The sequence below is a fragment of the Heteronotia binoei genome, chromosome 16, assembly GCF_032191835.1.
Source record: "Heteronotia binoei isolate CCM8104 ecotype False Entrance Well chromosome 16, APGP_CSIRO_Hbin_v1, whole genome shotgun sequence".
NCBI lineage: Eukaryota > Metazoa > Chordata > Lepidosauria > Squamata > Gekkonidae > Heteronotia > Heteronotia binoei.
The window spans coordinates 27,111,795-27,125,155 of NC_083238.1; the positions used below are offsets into that span (position 1 = coordinate 27,111,795).

Genomic DNA, 13,361 nt, shown 5'->3' on the forward strand with positions numbered 1-13,361 from the left:
TAGGACGTGTTTTATTGTTGTTTCATTGTCTGTTGTGAGCCACCTTTGGAGTTTAGGCTGAATGTTGTTACAGAAACTCTTACACAGAAAAATCAATGAAATGTCTTCGTGAACTTATATGCATGATACATACCCTGCTAAGCTTTTACTTTTAGTACAGCCCTTTGTATATTTTGTTTAGAAATCAACTTTATTTATTTTGTGTTTCAGAAAATTTACTTTCATTTCCATCTGTTTCTCTTTTAATTATGGAGCAACATGTAGGGGAGTTATGAGACCTAATCATGGGTTCTCACCAAATAAAAAAAAAGTAGTGATTTTAGAAATAATGCATAGTTGATACGGTATGGTTCTTCTTAGGACAAGTTCTCTATCTTATGTATTCCTTAACTCTACTATACATTATTCAGCATGCTCATTATGTGCACTATTTTGACCAATTGTGTATTTATGACCATGAGTAATCCTCCAGACTGGACAAAGAATGTAGAGTAAGTTAAACTTAATTTCCATTCCATTGTTTCTGAGTACGTGTCTACCTGTTTGTCTCTTGCCTTGAAAACCCTATGAGGTCCACCATAACTCAGCTGTAACTTGATGGTGCTTCAGAAATGCACATGTGTCTCCAAAGTTAGCCAGAAGCCAAATGCGATTGGCAGCCTATATGACTGATTCTCATGACTAGAGCCTTTCGTGTATTGTTCACTGGCAGATGTGGATGATAACCTCTTTAGAAATACCAAATTATCCCCACTTGGTGTTTTCACTTTATGCTTACAAAGCGTACACTGAAAACATCTTGAGATAAACTTAAATTATAGGACTGTTTCCCATTAAGAGCTCACCTGCCTCCCTCACTAAAGGGGGTTCAGATGGCAATGGTAAACAAAGCACAACCTTCTAAATCCGTTGAAGTTAGGGGATTTAAGGGTGTAATTCTTCTTAGGATTGTGCTTCTACATCCTGTTGAAATGTCAGCATTTGTTGTTGTCTATCCTCATACTTTACCTATGTCATTTTGTCACTGATGGTGCTGTAACTGCATTGATGCTTTATTATGCTATTGTATGTTTTGATTTTATATTGTTGTTAAGGTACTTGCAGTCCCTTTTCAATGGAAAGGCTAGAAACAAACATTTGAAATAAAATGAATAACTAATAATAAACCAAAATTGGTCTGGATGGCTGCACCTAGTTTCCATTCTGTATTGTTTGTGCTTAGCAAACTAGTCCACTTAGTTTCTGAAAATGTTCTGTTGTTTCTTTAGAGTGGAATTAGAAAGTTCAGAATTTCTCTTTCTGCTTCTCCCTAGCCCTGTACCACTTAGGGTGCTGGAAAGTAATTTCTAACGTAGCCTCCAATAGAATGACAGTTTTTGATGTTTTTATCAGGTCCTCCCAAGTGAGTGTGTAAATGAGAGCTGGGACACATGTTGCCTGCCCACCCCTCGAATGAAACACAACATAAGTTATGGGTTAAACTGGGGACTTTATTTACACATAAATTGATTGGCACCACTTTAATTAACATATTAAAGCATGGGTTCCTCACAGGGCAAAACCACCCAGGCTTAGAGCCAGATCCGAAATCTGTCAGAACCTTTCATGTCATGACCCGCTTAACAGTGCATATAGGGGATGGAGGGGCATATTCCCATCCACGATTGCTAAGCTTTAAGGTTCATAGTATGCTCCCCCATCCCCAAGAGGTGTCCCACTGAGTCACCCAGACTGTCAAGCTTATAGGTACCCAGTTGAGGCCCCCCCATCACTGATATCTTGGGATGTTTACCAACTCTAAATACCCTTTACCCATGTTTTTCCCACCTTCCCAGTTAGGGTCTAGCCAGTTTTACCAGGCCTATTTATACCTCACCCCTTCAGACCATGCTGAACAGATGAAAAAAGGCCCTACTCTTGGCCAATTTGAGTGACGCCCAAAAAAATCCTGTTCAGCCCCACACCAGTGACTAGCTAATCCCACATAGTCTCCAGTGGTGGGGAGCTTGTGCTGGGCCAGACTGATTGAGGAGGACAGGTCAGTCAGCAAACCAGCCCCTGATGGCCAGTGTCTCTGCCTTAAGCCTCAGTTCGCTCCCCCTACCCTCGTGATTCATTCCAAGGAGGTGGGGGAACAGGCAAACACCAGCACCTGCCCCAAGGGCAGGCACCAGTCTTTCCTCTATGGGGAGAATTCTCAATTTGGAATGCACATTGTTGGGAATTTTGGAGGGTCCCCTGTCCATAGGCAATACTGAATGGGACCAAAGACAAACATGGAGGTTAAAAAAAATCCTTTGGGTGGGTTTTTTTTTGGTGGGGGGGGGTGAGGAGCTGTTTTTTTGTTTTTGCTTGTTATTCATCTTTTCTTATCTCACTCCTTACTGATTAATTTTCTTTAGGAGGTGGGAAGAGGGGAGAGCAAGGAAAGAAGATGAGAAGTGAATGGCAGATCAAAAAGAATGTCCATCAGCCACTGTTTGCTTCTGACTTTGGTTTCACCCCTCCCCCCCCTTAGGGTTGCCAAGTCCTCTTCATCTCCCGGTGGGGGACATTCATGTGTGCGATGCACGCATAGCAAAATGACATCACCTGGAAGTGATGTCATTAAAATGGTGGCGCCCGTGAAGGGCCGCTCTAGGTGTTTCCGGGAAAACTCTATGGTTTTTCCAGATGCTCTAGCTATTTGGGAGGTTAAAACTCTATGGTACCTATTGTACCATACCTTCCAAATGGCTAGAGCACCCAGGAAACACATAGAGTTTTCCCAGAAATGCCTAGAGCAGCCCTGCACAGACGCTGCCATTTCGATAACATCACTTCCGAGTTGAGAACCTCCTGGGCAGGAGATTCCCTGCCCAGACCGAGGACTTAGCAGCCCTCCTCCCCAGTTATTCTCTATCTGGCGACAGAGCCTTCAGAATTGTTAGCCATTAGAGCTGGGTTGTCCTGGTATGGTGAACATGAAACTTTATAGGATGGTTCTGGAGCCCATTTCATTTTTGTATTTCTAGCTTAGGAGAGCTCATTCCTCTCCCCTTGGAAAGTCATTTTTGTTATTTTATTTTAAACTATTAAACTTTTTTCTTCTTTTTAAAAATCTCTGTTGTTTGGGATGTTGCATTAAAATCATTCCCATTTTGTTTCTTTTTTAACTCTTACGCTAATATTTCCCACAGATACACATTCACTGGAATTTATACTTTTGAATCCCTAATAAAAATTCTTGCAAGGGGCTTCTGTTTAGAAGGTTTCACCTTCCTTCGAGACCCTTGGAACTGGCTTGACTTCACAGTCATTACATTTGCGTAAGTGTTTTTCTAAATATTTAATGGGGTGGGTAAGTCATTCATAGCCATAAATGGAAGTTTTTATTTGACAGGGAAGAAAGATTTCGTGTTGTAATAAATTCCCTTTTCAATTTTATTTTTTAGTCTTCCTGTGCTTGCAGAACAGAATGGTTTGTGTGCCACTAGGACCAGAACTAATATAGTTTATCCTCTTGTCAGCTGATGCCAGTATCTTATCTTCTTTCTGTTCCCCAGAATGGAAGCCCATCTTATAAAATTCCCAAACTAGTTGGTTCAAAAGAATATTCAGTGGGTTATATCCTCCCAAAAGCTTAGTGAAATAGTAGGATATAGAACAATGAGATTGGCTTCAGCAACATTTAATCTTTAGTTGCCAATCAGGAAAACGCATTATCAAACGCAAGGCAAATGTGCCAAAGAGGATAAGGTCTTGATGAAAGACCCCAAATAATTAGCTTCAGTTCTGCCTCAATTCTGAATAACTGTGATTTAATTCTACAGGTATGTAACAGAATTTGTAAACCTAGGCAATGTTTCAGCTCTTCGAACTTTCAGAGTATTGAGAGCTTTGAAAACTATTTCTGTAATCCCAGGTAAGAAGTGAGCGGTATGAAGTGCTAGGCCCCTTTGTATCTCCAACTGTTCTTTGCGTGCTGTCATTGTGTTTGTGTGTGAACTCCCCTATTACAGATATGTGACAGAGTTTGTGGACCTGGGTAATGTCTCAGCGTTGAGAACATTCAGAGTTCTCCGGGCATTGAAAACAATATCAGTCATTCCAGGTGAGAGCTAGGTTAAACACGGAGGCTGACTTTTAAAACGCCATTGAAGACAAAATCCCATTTTTTTGAGCATAAGCCTCGTTATTTGCTGTGCAATGTAAAGCCGAAAATAAAAAGCAGGAATCAAAAGAATTTGGTTTCAGTGAAATGTGATTCTTTGCTTTTTAAATATTTTAGTTTGAGTTTTTTTCCCTAATCAGCCTTTGAGTTTAACAGATTTTTTGCATGAGACATTGGCAGTAAGTGGCTATATGATTTGCATCTTATGACATCAAGCTTTCCACTATTAAAAATCAATATATTGAGGCTTTCATATTGATGCAAATTTTACCATTTGTTGCAGGCACTTAAGACTGAAACTTGCAATCTGTTTTCTTTTTAATTTTAAATTATGCGTAGATATATGCAAACATGAAGGACAGCATGGGCCGTGCATGGGGATTTTTCTAAAAGATGTCCGTCTTCTCCAAACCATTCCCAGTTTCTTATAGTGAAGCTGAATACAGCTTTAATAAAATATCAAAAATAATAACTGTCTTCTTGTTTCTCTATGGAATATTTTTAAATACTGATTCTTGTGATGGTTTGGGCAAGAGACACCCACAAAAGAAAGCAATGTAGTTTTTCTGTGTAGAGCTGAGATAGAGCATGGATAGCAAAGTCACGTTTAAGCATAGGCAAAATGTTGCTGTGGTTTTATATAAATACATGTTATATTTATTTCCTTACACAGTTTTAAACTGGCATAAGCATAACAGCTTCTCATTCATGTTCACAAGCTTTTCATGAAACCATCGTTTGTCACCATCCCCTAAAACTCATTCCATGGTCATTCTGCATGAAATGTTACCTAAATCAAGTACATTCACATGGATGTCCTCTACATTGAGGGCATGGCATCATAATGAATCTCCCTTTTCCATTTACAGGCCTGAAAACTATTGTGGGAGCCCTAATTCAGTCAGTGAAGAAGCTCTCGGATGTAATGATCCTGACTGTGTTTTGTCTGAGTGTATTTGCACTAATAGGGCTCCAGCTTTTCATGGGGAACTTGAGGCATAAATGTCTGATCTGGCCACCAGACAATTCTACTTTTCAGATAAACATCACTTCCTACTTCAATAGCTCAGCAGGAGAAAATGGCACATTTATTAATACAACCATCAGCACATTTAACTGGGATGAGTACGTCGACGATGACAGTAAGGATTGGTGATATTTTAATATTTTAAAACTTACTTTGCTAATCACAAGCAGACGATGGTTACTGTTCTCCAAAATTATATAATGAATCAAGACTACAATCATCACTCTTGAGTGGATACCATTGATTTCATTTATTCTAGTTAACAAAAAGTTAACACCCCTTGAAATATTGTGTGTAGGTAGGGTAAGCTTGAACTAAATCATTAGATTATGACCAGTGTTCCCTCTAAGCTGAGTTAGTGTGAGCTAGCTCACAGACTTTTAGCCTCCAGCTCACACATTTTTGTCTTAGCTCAGGAAGGATGACCTCAGAACACAATAATTTATGCAGTAGCTCACCACTTTAATGCCAGTAGCTCACAAAGTAGAGTTTTTGCTATCAAGACTCTGCAGCTTAGACGGAACATTGATTATGACTGTCAGGGATGTGAAAGCATTGGAATGCACATTAAATTTAAACCAAAGGAGTATTTTTGTTAGTGTTACATTATGGTCTCATAAATCAAGTTGATTTATAATCTACCATTGGAATAATGATTTGTCCTCTGTTCCTCTCCTCTCTTCCAGTCCCTTTTAAACTTTGGAAAGAGTAGCCATGTAGATTGGAGGGCTACACTAAGGAGCGGGAGGGATAATGTTACCCCTTCTCTGCAAAAGGGGAGAGGAATGCAGGAGATATTCCTGTTCTTCTCTTGGCTGTTCATTAGATACAAGCCAATATCTTTAATTAAATCACTTTCAAACTCTCAGTTATAATTTTGGCCACCTTTACTTGTGCCCAGATGAGAAGACTCATGCATTTGTGCCATCATTGTTAAAGGAAAGCACAAGTGAATTTAAATGTCTAGCCATTTCAATATCTTTAGCTAAGCCTAGCGGCTCAGTATGGGCAGAAGAAGGGAGGAACGCACCATCTATGCATTATCCCAATCCAGTGCATAATAGCTGGCTGTAATCTATTATAATGGATTTTCAAGAAGTATCAGGATTCTCCCATTGGTTTTGTGATGTCGTCAATTCAGCACCATCTACTCTACGCACCTATTCTACATTTGCTATAGAATTCGGCCCCACCCCGGCCGCGCCGCAATGCGGCTGCGCGCCGTGGGGCCGTCTTTTGCAGCCCCGACAGGAGAGAGAGCAGCTTCCCGGGCATCCGGGGACTTTGCTGGGGGGCGGGGGCAAAGGCTTTAAGTAGCCTCTGCCCCGGGCGTCTCCACGCAGTTCCGTGGAGTCGTTGGCCCACCCGCCCGCTCTGCAGCAGTACAGGTTTGTTACCGGTCGCCTTATTAGGGGCCAGGTAGGAATTTTTTCACATCACCTAATTGGCCTGGGGTGGTGTGTTTTTCGCCTACCTTGTACTGCCAGCAGCGGTGTGGTTTTGGTTAGGTAGCTAATTCGGTCACTTTGCGGAATTTGCATGGCATTCAAACCTTGCCGGTGAACACCCAGGCCTTGGCACCTGTTTTGTGCGTGCGATCCATATGATAGGCAGATGGGCTTGACGGCTCAATGCATTGGAATACGGATTGGGTTCATGCATCCCTTGCTGCCCCCTTCTGGTGATGGGGGCCGGGCCAGGGATGGCATGTTTGGTCTGCCGCCTGGATCACAGCCGCATGAGGATGGCTAGGACCAGGGGTTGGGTGTCTCGCCCTTGCAGGACTTGGCGGGGTCAGGGGTGACCCCAGGGCTCGTCCTCTCTGTTCACCTTGTCTCGTTAATGTTAATGTTAATAAAGTGGCCCGTTTCCCCAACTACAGTTGTCTGCCTCTTTATTCCGTCTGGGGGTGCAATAACAATGGTGGCAGTATAAATAATGGCTAAATTGTTTATTTTGGTGCTTTCTACAGGATACCCTTGCATCAGATGTGGTCTTTCTATGACTATCCTGGTTTATTTTTTTACCTATCTAAAATATATTATTATGTAACTGAACGATGGGTACTCTATGGTGGGTTGGCTCCAGCCAACTTTTCACTTGTGATAGAGGGAGGAGGGGGTTTCCTTTGACCACTCAAAAAGGCTATGCTGAGGATCATGGGACCAGCATGACAAAACCTATGTGGAACAGTGGCATGATTTTAAAAGTTTGCTGGATTGAACCCACCCAGTATCTGAACTTAAAATTAGAAGCTGCATTTGCATTAGGAGAATGAGAGAGCTCAATCTAGCTGTGGCAAGAACAAAGCAGACCTGATCCACTTTTTGCCTGAAAGTTGCTTTATTTTCCCCTTACTCTTCCAACCACCCTGAACCCAGATGTCGCCAGTCCTTTAAACACTCACCTATCCATCCCTGCAGCTGTGAAGCCGTGGCCGGTGACCATTAAAGGACCGGGCGATGTTTCCTTCATCACACTAGCCAAAGCAATCACAGCAAAGTCTAATTGAAATCAGTGAGATTTAGTTTCGATGCAACTAACACCCCAGTCCATTGAGCAGATTTAGGATTGCTGCCCAGTTCTGATTCTGGTTTTTTCAGTGACACTTAGATACATTTGACCTATGGTAAGTGAAATAATATCTTAAGCATATTCATGCTGCTTTGATTCTGTTACTGCATGAGTAGCAAACTCTTCAGGGATTTACACTTCTTTACACTTTAGGGATTTACACTCTTTAGGGATTTACACTATTATGCATGTTGAGTTGGAAATATGCCCCACTATGTTGTGGCTATTCCAAGGTAAAGACACTCAACTGTAACTCTACTGCTTCATGTATTGCTTGTAGTAGTGGTGAAACTCTTGCCCAATTTGCAAAAATTGACCATAAATGTTATTTTTTTAAAAAATGTTGACTAACTGTATTGACTACATTGGCTTTGTGTTACTATTACTGTAGTTAGGGGGGCCTGTGGACCCCATTTGTGGCCCATGTAGAGGAGAGAGCCAGCGGGGTGTCGAGTGGCCATGGTGGCCTCATACTTCAAAGCAGGGGCAGTCTGTGTAGGCAGCTTGGAGGCTGGGCTGGCCAATGGCAGAAAAACCAGGCCCTTGCCTTCCCCAGGGGCCTATGAGAGGGCCTAAATGAGACTCAGGGGAGGGAGAAGGAGATGTCTGTCATCTGTGCCACTCGGCCTCCCCACCTGGCCACATGGGATCTGTTGAGTTAAGTTAAGCTTTCCATCCTGTAAGGAATCTAAGACTTCTTTTTTTGCTTTGATTATTTATTAATCATGGCTATCAATTGCATAAATTATTATTATTTTTTTAGGATGTCCTTCTCTTAAGCACAGACAAATTCCATGCTAGTCTGCTGAAGTGAAAAAAACAGGGTTGCGCTTACCTGTAACGGTTGTTCATTGTTATGGCTTCTGTGCAGTCTCGTGTGTGGGATACCACAAGGGTGAGCAGTAAGTCGTATAGCACCCCAAATGCTAACAGATTTATTGTGGCATAAATTGTTGAGGGCTGCAGCCTCTGATGGAGTGGGCTGTACTCTATAGAAGTGCATGTCATGATAACTGTCCAACCCTAGGTAGCTGAACAAAGCAGGAGTCAAGTGGCACCTTTAAGATCAACAAAGTTTTATTCAGAACGTAAGCTTTCGTGTGCTCTCTAAGCACACTTCATCAGACGAGGGGATCAGGTATAAACTTTGTTGGTCTTAAAGGTGCACTTGACTCCTCCTTCGTTCAACTGCTTCAGACCAACACGGCTGCCCTCTTGGATCAATCCTAGGTAGTTATACCCTTCTAAGTCCACTGACTGCAAATGTACTTAGAAGGTTGTAACTCTGCCTAGAATTGCACTGTAAATCTGTCAGTCTTTGAGGTGCCACAGGATACTTTTGTTCAAGTCATTATATTCAATGCGATTCAATGTTTTCCGCTTCTTTTTCCAAAACAGGCCACTTTTACTTCTTGGAAGGACAAAATGATGCTTTGCTCTGTGGCAACAGCTCAGATGCAGGGTAAGCAAATGGCCCATTACATTTTTCTCATCTTGTAAGAGAGTTCAGCAGCTACAGTTAAAGCAGGAATAGTTAAACTTTTGCTTTAATACGTATAGACCATCTTTCAAAGTTCTATCAATTTTTGTGTGTTAATCTGCTGGCTGAATCTACATCAGTGACAGAAATTGAGAACATAGCTGTGAGGACTATATTTACGGTGCATTCCCACACAGAGTTGCTTCAGTCTACAATGGGTTTAGACAAGAGTAGTTCTGTATAGGGTTGCACTGTTAGTATAAATTCCCCCAGAAAACATGTGTTACAGTAATATCTTCCCCTGCCCACAATATTAGATTGCCTTTTCTCATTTTCAAGTTTAGGAGGCATTCTTAAGTCTCAAGGTAGGGTATTTTCCTTGCTTTAAGTTATCACTTTTTGCTGATGTGTTAAAGATTTATCAGAGCAACAGTTAATTTTTCCGACTTAATGCTAGTAAAATAAGGCTTTGACCCTGTAGGCCCTTACAATTACTTCTCTTAAATTGTTTCAAGGAGTAATATTGTAACACAGAATCACTTTCATTCTACTGAATATTTATAAACTCATTGACTTTGATCCAGACTAGGTATTTCTACCAGTGCAAGGATGGGGGGCATTTCAGGCTGCCCTAGAAGGGGGAAGCCAGGAAAACTGTGCTCTGTGAGTGGAAATCCTTGTACCTGGGGACATGGTAGTCTTTATCCAACCCATTTCCTCAAACTTCAGCCTGTAATGAAACACAGTTTAATTTGGATGTGGTTCTTTTACATGGATTGTTTTCTTCTGCTTCATAGCCAATGCCCAGAAGGATATATGTGTGTAAAAGCTGGTAGAAATCCCAACTATGGCTACACAAGCTTTGATACATTCAGCTGGGCCTTCTTGTCTCTCTTTCGGCTGATGACTCAGGACTTCTGGGAAAATCTTTATCAGCTGGTAAGGTTCTGTCATGAAGGTCTGTGCCTTTCTGTATCAAGTTATTTTGAGTCCCAGAAGGTATTAATGGAAGCTTCATAATCTGGATATTATTGATATATTCAGGGCTTTTTTTGAGCAGGAACACACAGGAACACTGGCTTGGTGTAAGGGGGTGTGGCCTAATATGCAAATGAGTTCTTGCTAAGCTTTTTCTACAAAAAATCCCTGTGTGAAACAATGGTGATATCAAGGGGGTGTGGTCTAATATGCAAATGCATTCCTGTTAGGCTTTTTCTACAAAAAAAGCCCTGGATATATTAATGGGAGCTTCATAATTTTAAACTGCCTTTCCACTTGATCAGGATCCTCGAGGTGGCATACATTAAAACTTTTTGAACAATTAAAACCAACATTTAAAATTATAAAATAATTTAATGAAAAATCAGGAAGGAGGACCAATAACCATTATTGGGGGTATGCCAAATGAAATCAAGAAATCTTCTCCTGTTGGCAGAAGATACCAGGAAAGAGAGACACACATGAATCTCCACAGGGAGGAAGTTCCAAAGTTTTGGTGACAAGACCAACAAAGCCCTCTCTTGGGTTGTTACCTGTCTAGCCTCAGATGGTGGTGGAAACCCAAGCAGGGCCCCTGAGTATGACCAGAGTGAGTGGGTAGCCTTGTTTGTGGTCCTTAAGATATGCTGGTCTCAGGCCTTACAAGATTTTAAAGGTCAATACCAGCACCTTGAATTGAAGCCAGAAGCAAACTGAAAGGCAATGTAGATAGGAAAAGAGAGGAATAATAGGGTTGCTGCAAACCTCTCCAGTTTACTCTCTGGCCGCAGCATTCTGTACCAACTGTAGCTTCCAGACCTAGTGGCAAGATCTTTTCTGCCCAGGAAAAGCTGTAGCTGGCTCACCAGTTGAAGCTGGTGAAAGGCATCCCTAGCCACTGTTGCCCCTGTATATCCAACAGGAGGGCTGAGTTCAGGAGCACCCCCAAGCTACAAACCTGCTCCTTTAGAGGGAGTGCAACCCCATCCAGAACAGGGGATAACCTGTTTCCTGAGTCAGATCTTTCCTCTACTAGCAGTACCTTCATTTTGTCAAGATTAAGTTTTAGCTTTTTAGTCCTCATCCATTCCAAACCCACCTCCAATCACCTGTTTGCAGTTTCCACAGCCTTCCTGGGATCTCCTGGTACTGCAAAATAGAGCTGGTGTTATCTCCATATTGGTGGCAACTCAGCCCAAAATCTCTGGATGTCCTATCCAGTGTTCCCTCTAAGCTGAGTTAGCATGAGCTAGCTCACAGATTTTTAGCCTCTAGCTCACACATTTTTGTGTTAGCTCAGGAAGGATTACCCCAGAGCATACTAATTTATGCAGTAGCTCATAACTTTAATGTCAGTAGATCACAACTTTAATGCCAGTAGCTCAAAAAGTAGAATTTTTGCTCACAAGACTGCAGCTTAGAGGGAACATTGGTCCTATCCCAGCAGCTTTACATATTTATTTATTTAAAACATGTTTATGCTGCTTTCTACCCAATCATAATTCCCAAGGTAGTGCACATAAAAACATTAAAATATTTGAACAATTAAAATACATTTTAAATTATAAAATGATACAATAAAAACATACAAAAATATCAGAGGAGGGCCAATAACTGTTATTGGGCCAAATGAAACGATACAAGTCTTCACCCACTGGCGGAAGATACTGTTAGAGGAAGACAGGTAATTTTTGAAAAGCAAAGGGGATGAGATGGAATTTTGGGGAACCTTGTAGGCCAGAGGCCAAAGGGCAGAGTAGCAGTCCCCCAACACCAGACTCTGAAATCTACCCTTGAGGAAGGACCAGAACCACCTCAAAACAGTACCCCACAGTCCCAGTAGGTGACCCAGAACCATTCTGGCAGAACAGTATAATGAATGGCAGTATTGAAAGCTGCCAAGAGGTCCATGAGAATTAACAGGGTTCTCTGCCATTCATCAGGGTAACCATGGCCATTTCAGTCCCATAGCCAGGCCTGAAAACACATTGGAATGGATCCAAACTATCCACTCATTCAGGAATTCCTGAAGTTGGCCAGCCACCACTTGCTCAATCATCTTGTTTAAGAATGTTACATTTGAGACTAGTTATTCAACTCTCCAGGATCCAGAGAGGACATACCATTGGAGAGGTATGTCCAGAGAGGACATACCATAGGAGAGGATATACTGTTGCCCACTTAGGCAGGAGCAATCGCCCTCTCTTTCAGGGAGGCATTTACAGTCTCCCATCAGGAGAAGCAAGGGTTGTAGAGGAAGGTGGTAGGTTTCAAAGTTCAAAGAAGCTGAACAGTATCCCACATGACCTGGACAAATCAGCATCCTGTTGCTGCTAATGTAGGTCATTTCCCCCATTCCAGAGGTCAACCACTGACCAGGTCCACCAGGGCATTGACAGGAGTGCTGACCATATTAGCAGGAAAATTCCCTAATGCTATCTGAAAACCTATTGGATCCACTAGGCTACAATGATGGATCATCTTAATTGATCTCCAACTGCTTTGGGGGGAAGTGCTGTCAACTTACGGTGACCCCGTAGGGTTTTCAAAGCAAGAGAAATCCAGAGGTGGTTTGCCATGGCCTGCCTCTGCATAGCAACATTTCTGGAACATGGAATGGATGCCACATTGGGGAATGATGCTCAGAAAAGCCAATCATGGTTCCATTGCCACTGTGTAAGTATCACAGTTTCATCGTAATATTATGAAATTGTTTATTCCTATTTTTTCTTTTACAGACCTTGAGAGCTGCTGGCAAAACATACATGATCTTTTTTGTTCTGGTGATCTTCCTGGGCTCTTTCTATTTGATTAATTTGATCCTGGCTGTCGTCGCCATGGCCTACGAAGAACAGAATCAAGCCACCATGGAAGAAGCGGAGCAGAAAGAGGCAGAGTTTCAGCAGATGCTCGAGCAGTTGAAAAAACAACAAGAAGAAGCTCAGGTAGCTTTCTGTGGGATGTAGCTTCTAGGTTGTTTTCTTATAGGATGACATGTAAGGTGAGCATTCTGCTGGACCAAATGATGGTGCGTTCCAATAGTTAACATCAGCCACAGGTGGTCCTAAAACTCTGCAAGATTATGGTTGGATTGTGAGTTCTTATGCATACCCTTGAAACTGATCTCTGCAGCGATAGATGAAACTGTT

The 13,361-nt window shown here is 41.9% G+C and overlaps 1 protein-coding gene across 2 annotated transcripts in view; it reads left to right on the forward strand.

Annotated features, from left to right (window-relative positions):
• The window catches only part of LOC132585366 (sodium channel protein type 2 subunit alpha-like), a 147,956-nt gene that overhangs the window by 75,199 nt on the left and 59,396 nt on the right, over nt 1–13,361 (forward strand). The window contains exons 4-10 of one of the 2 annotated variants that reach the window (XM_060257227.1): nt 401–491; nt 3,180–3,308; nt 3,813–3,904; nt 5,023–5,295; nt 9,153–9,216; nt 10,032–10,173; nt 12,951–13,157. In XM_060257227.1, the coding sequence (XP_060113210.1) occupies nt 401–491; nt 3,180–3,308; nt 3,813–3,904; nt 5,023–5,295; nt 9,153–9,216; nt 10,032–10,173; nt 12,951–13,157 (998 nt within the window). Of the gene's footprint in view, nt 1–400; nt 492–3,179; nt 3,309–3,812; nt 3,905–5,022; nt 5,296–9,152; nt 9,217–10,031; nt 10,174–12,950; nt 13,158–13,361 lie in introns of those variants that run through there. The other variant, XM_060257228.1, reaches the window with a different exon arrangement.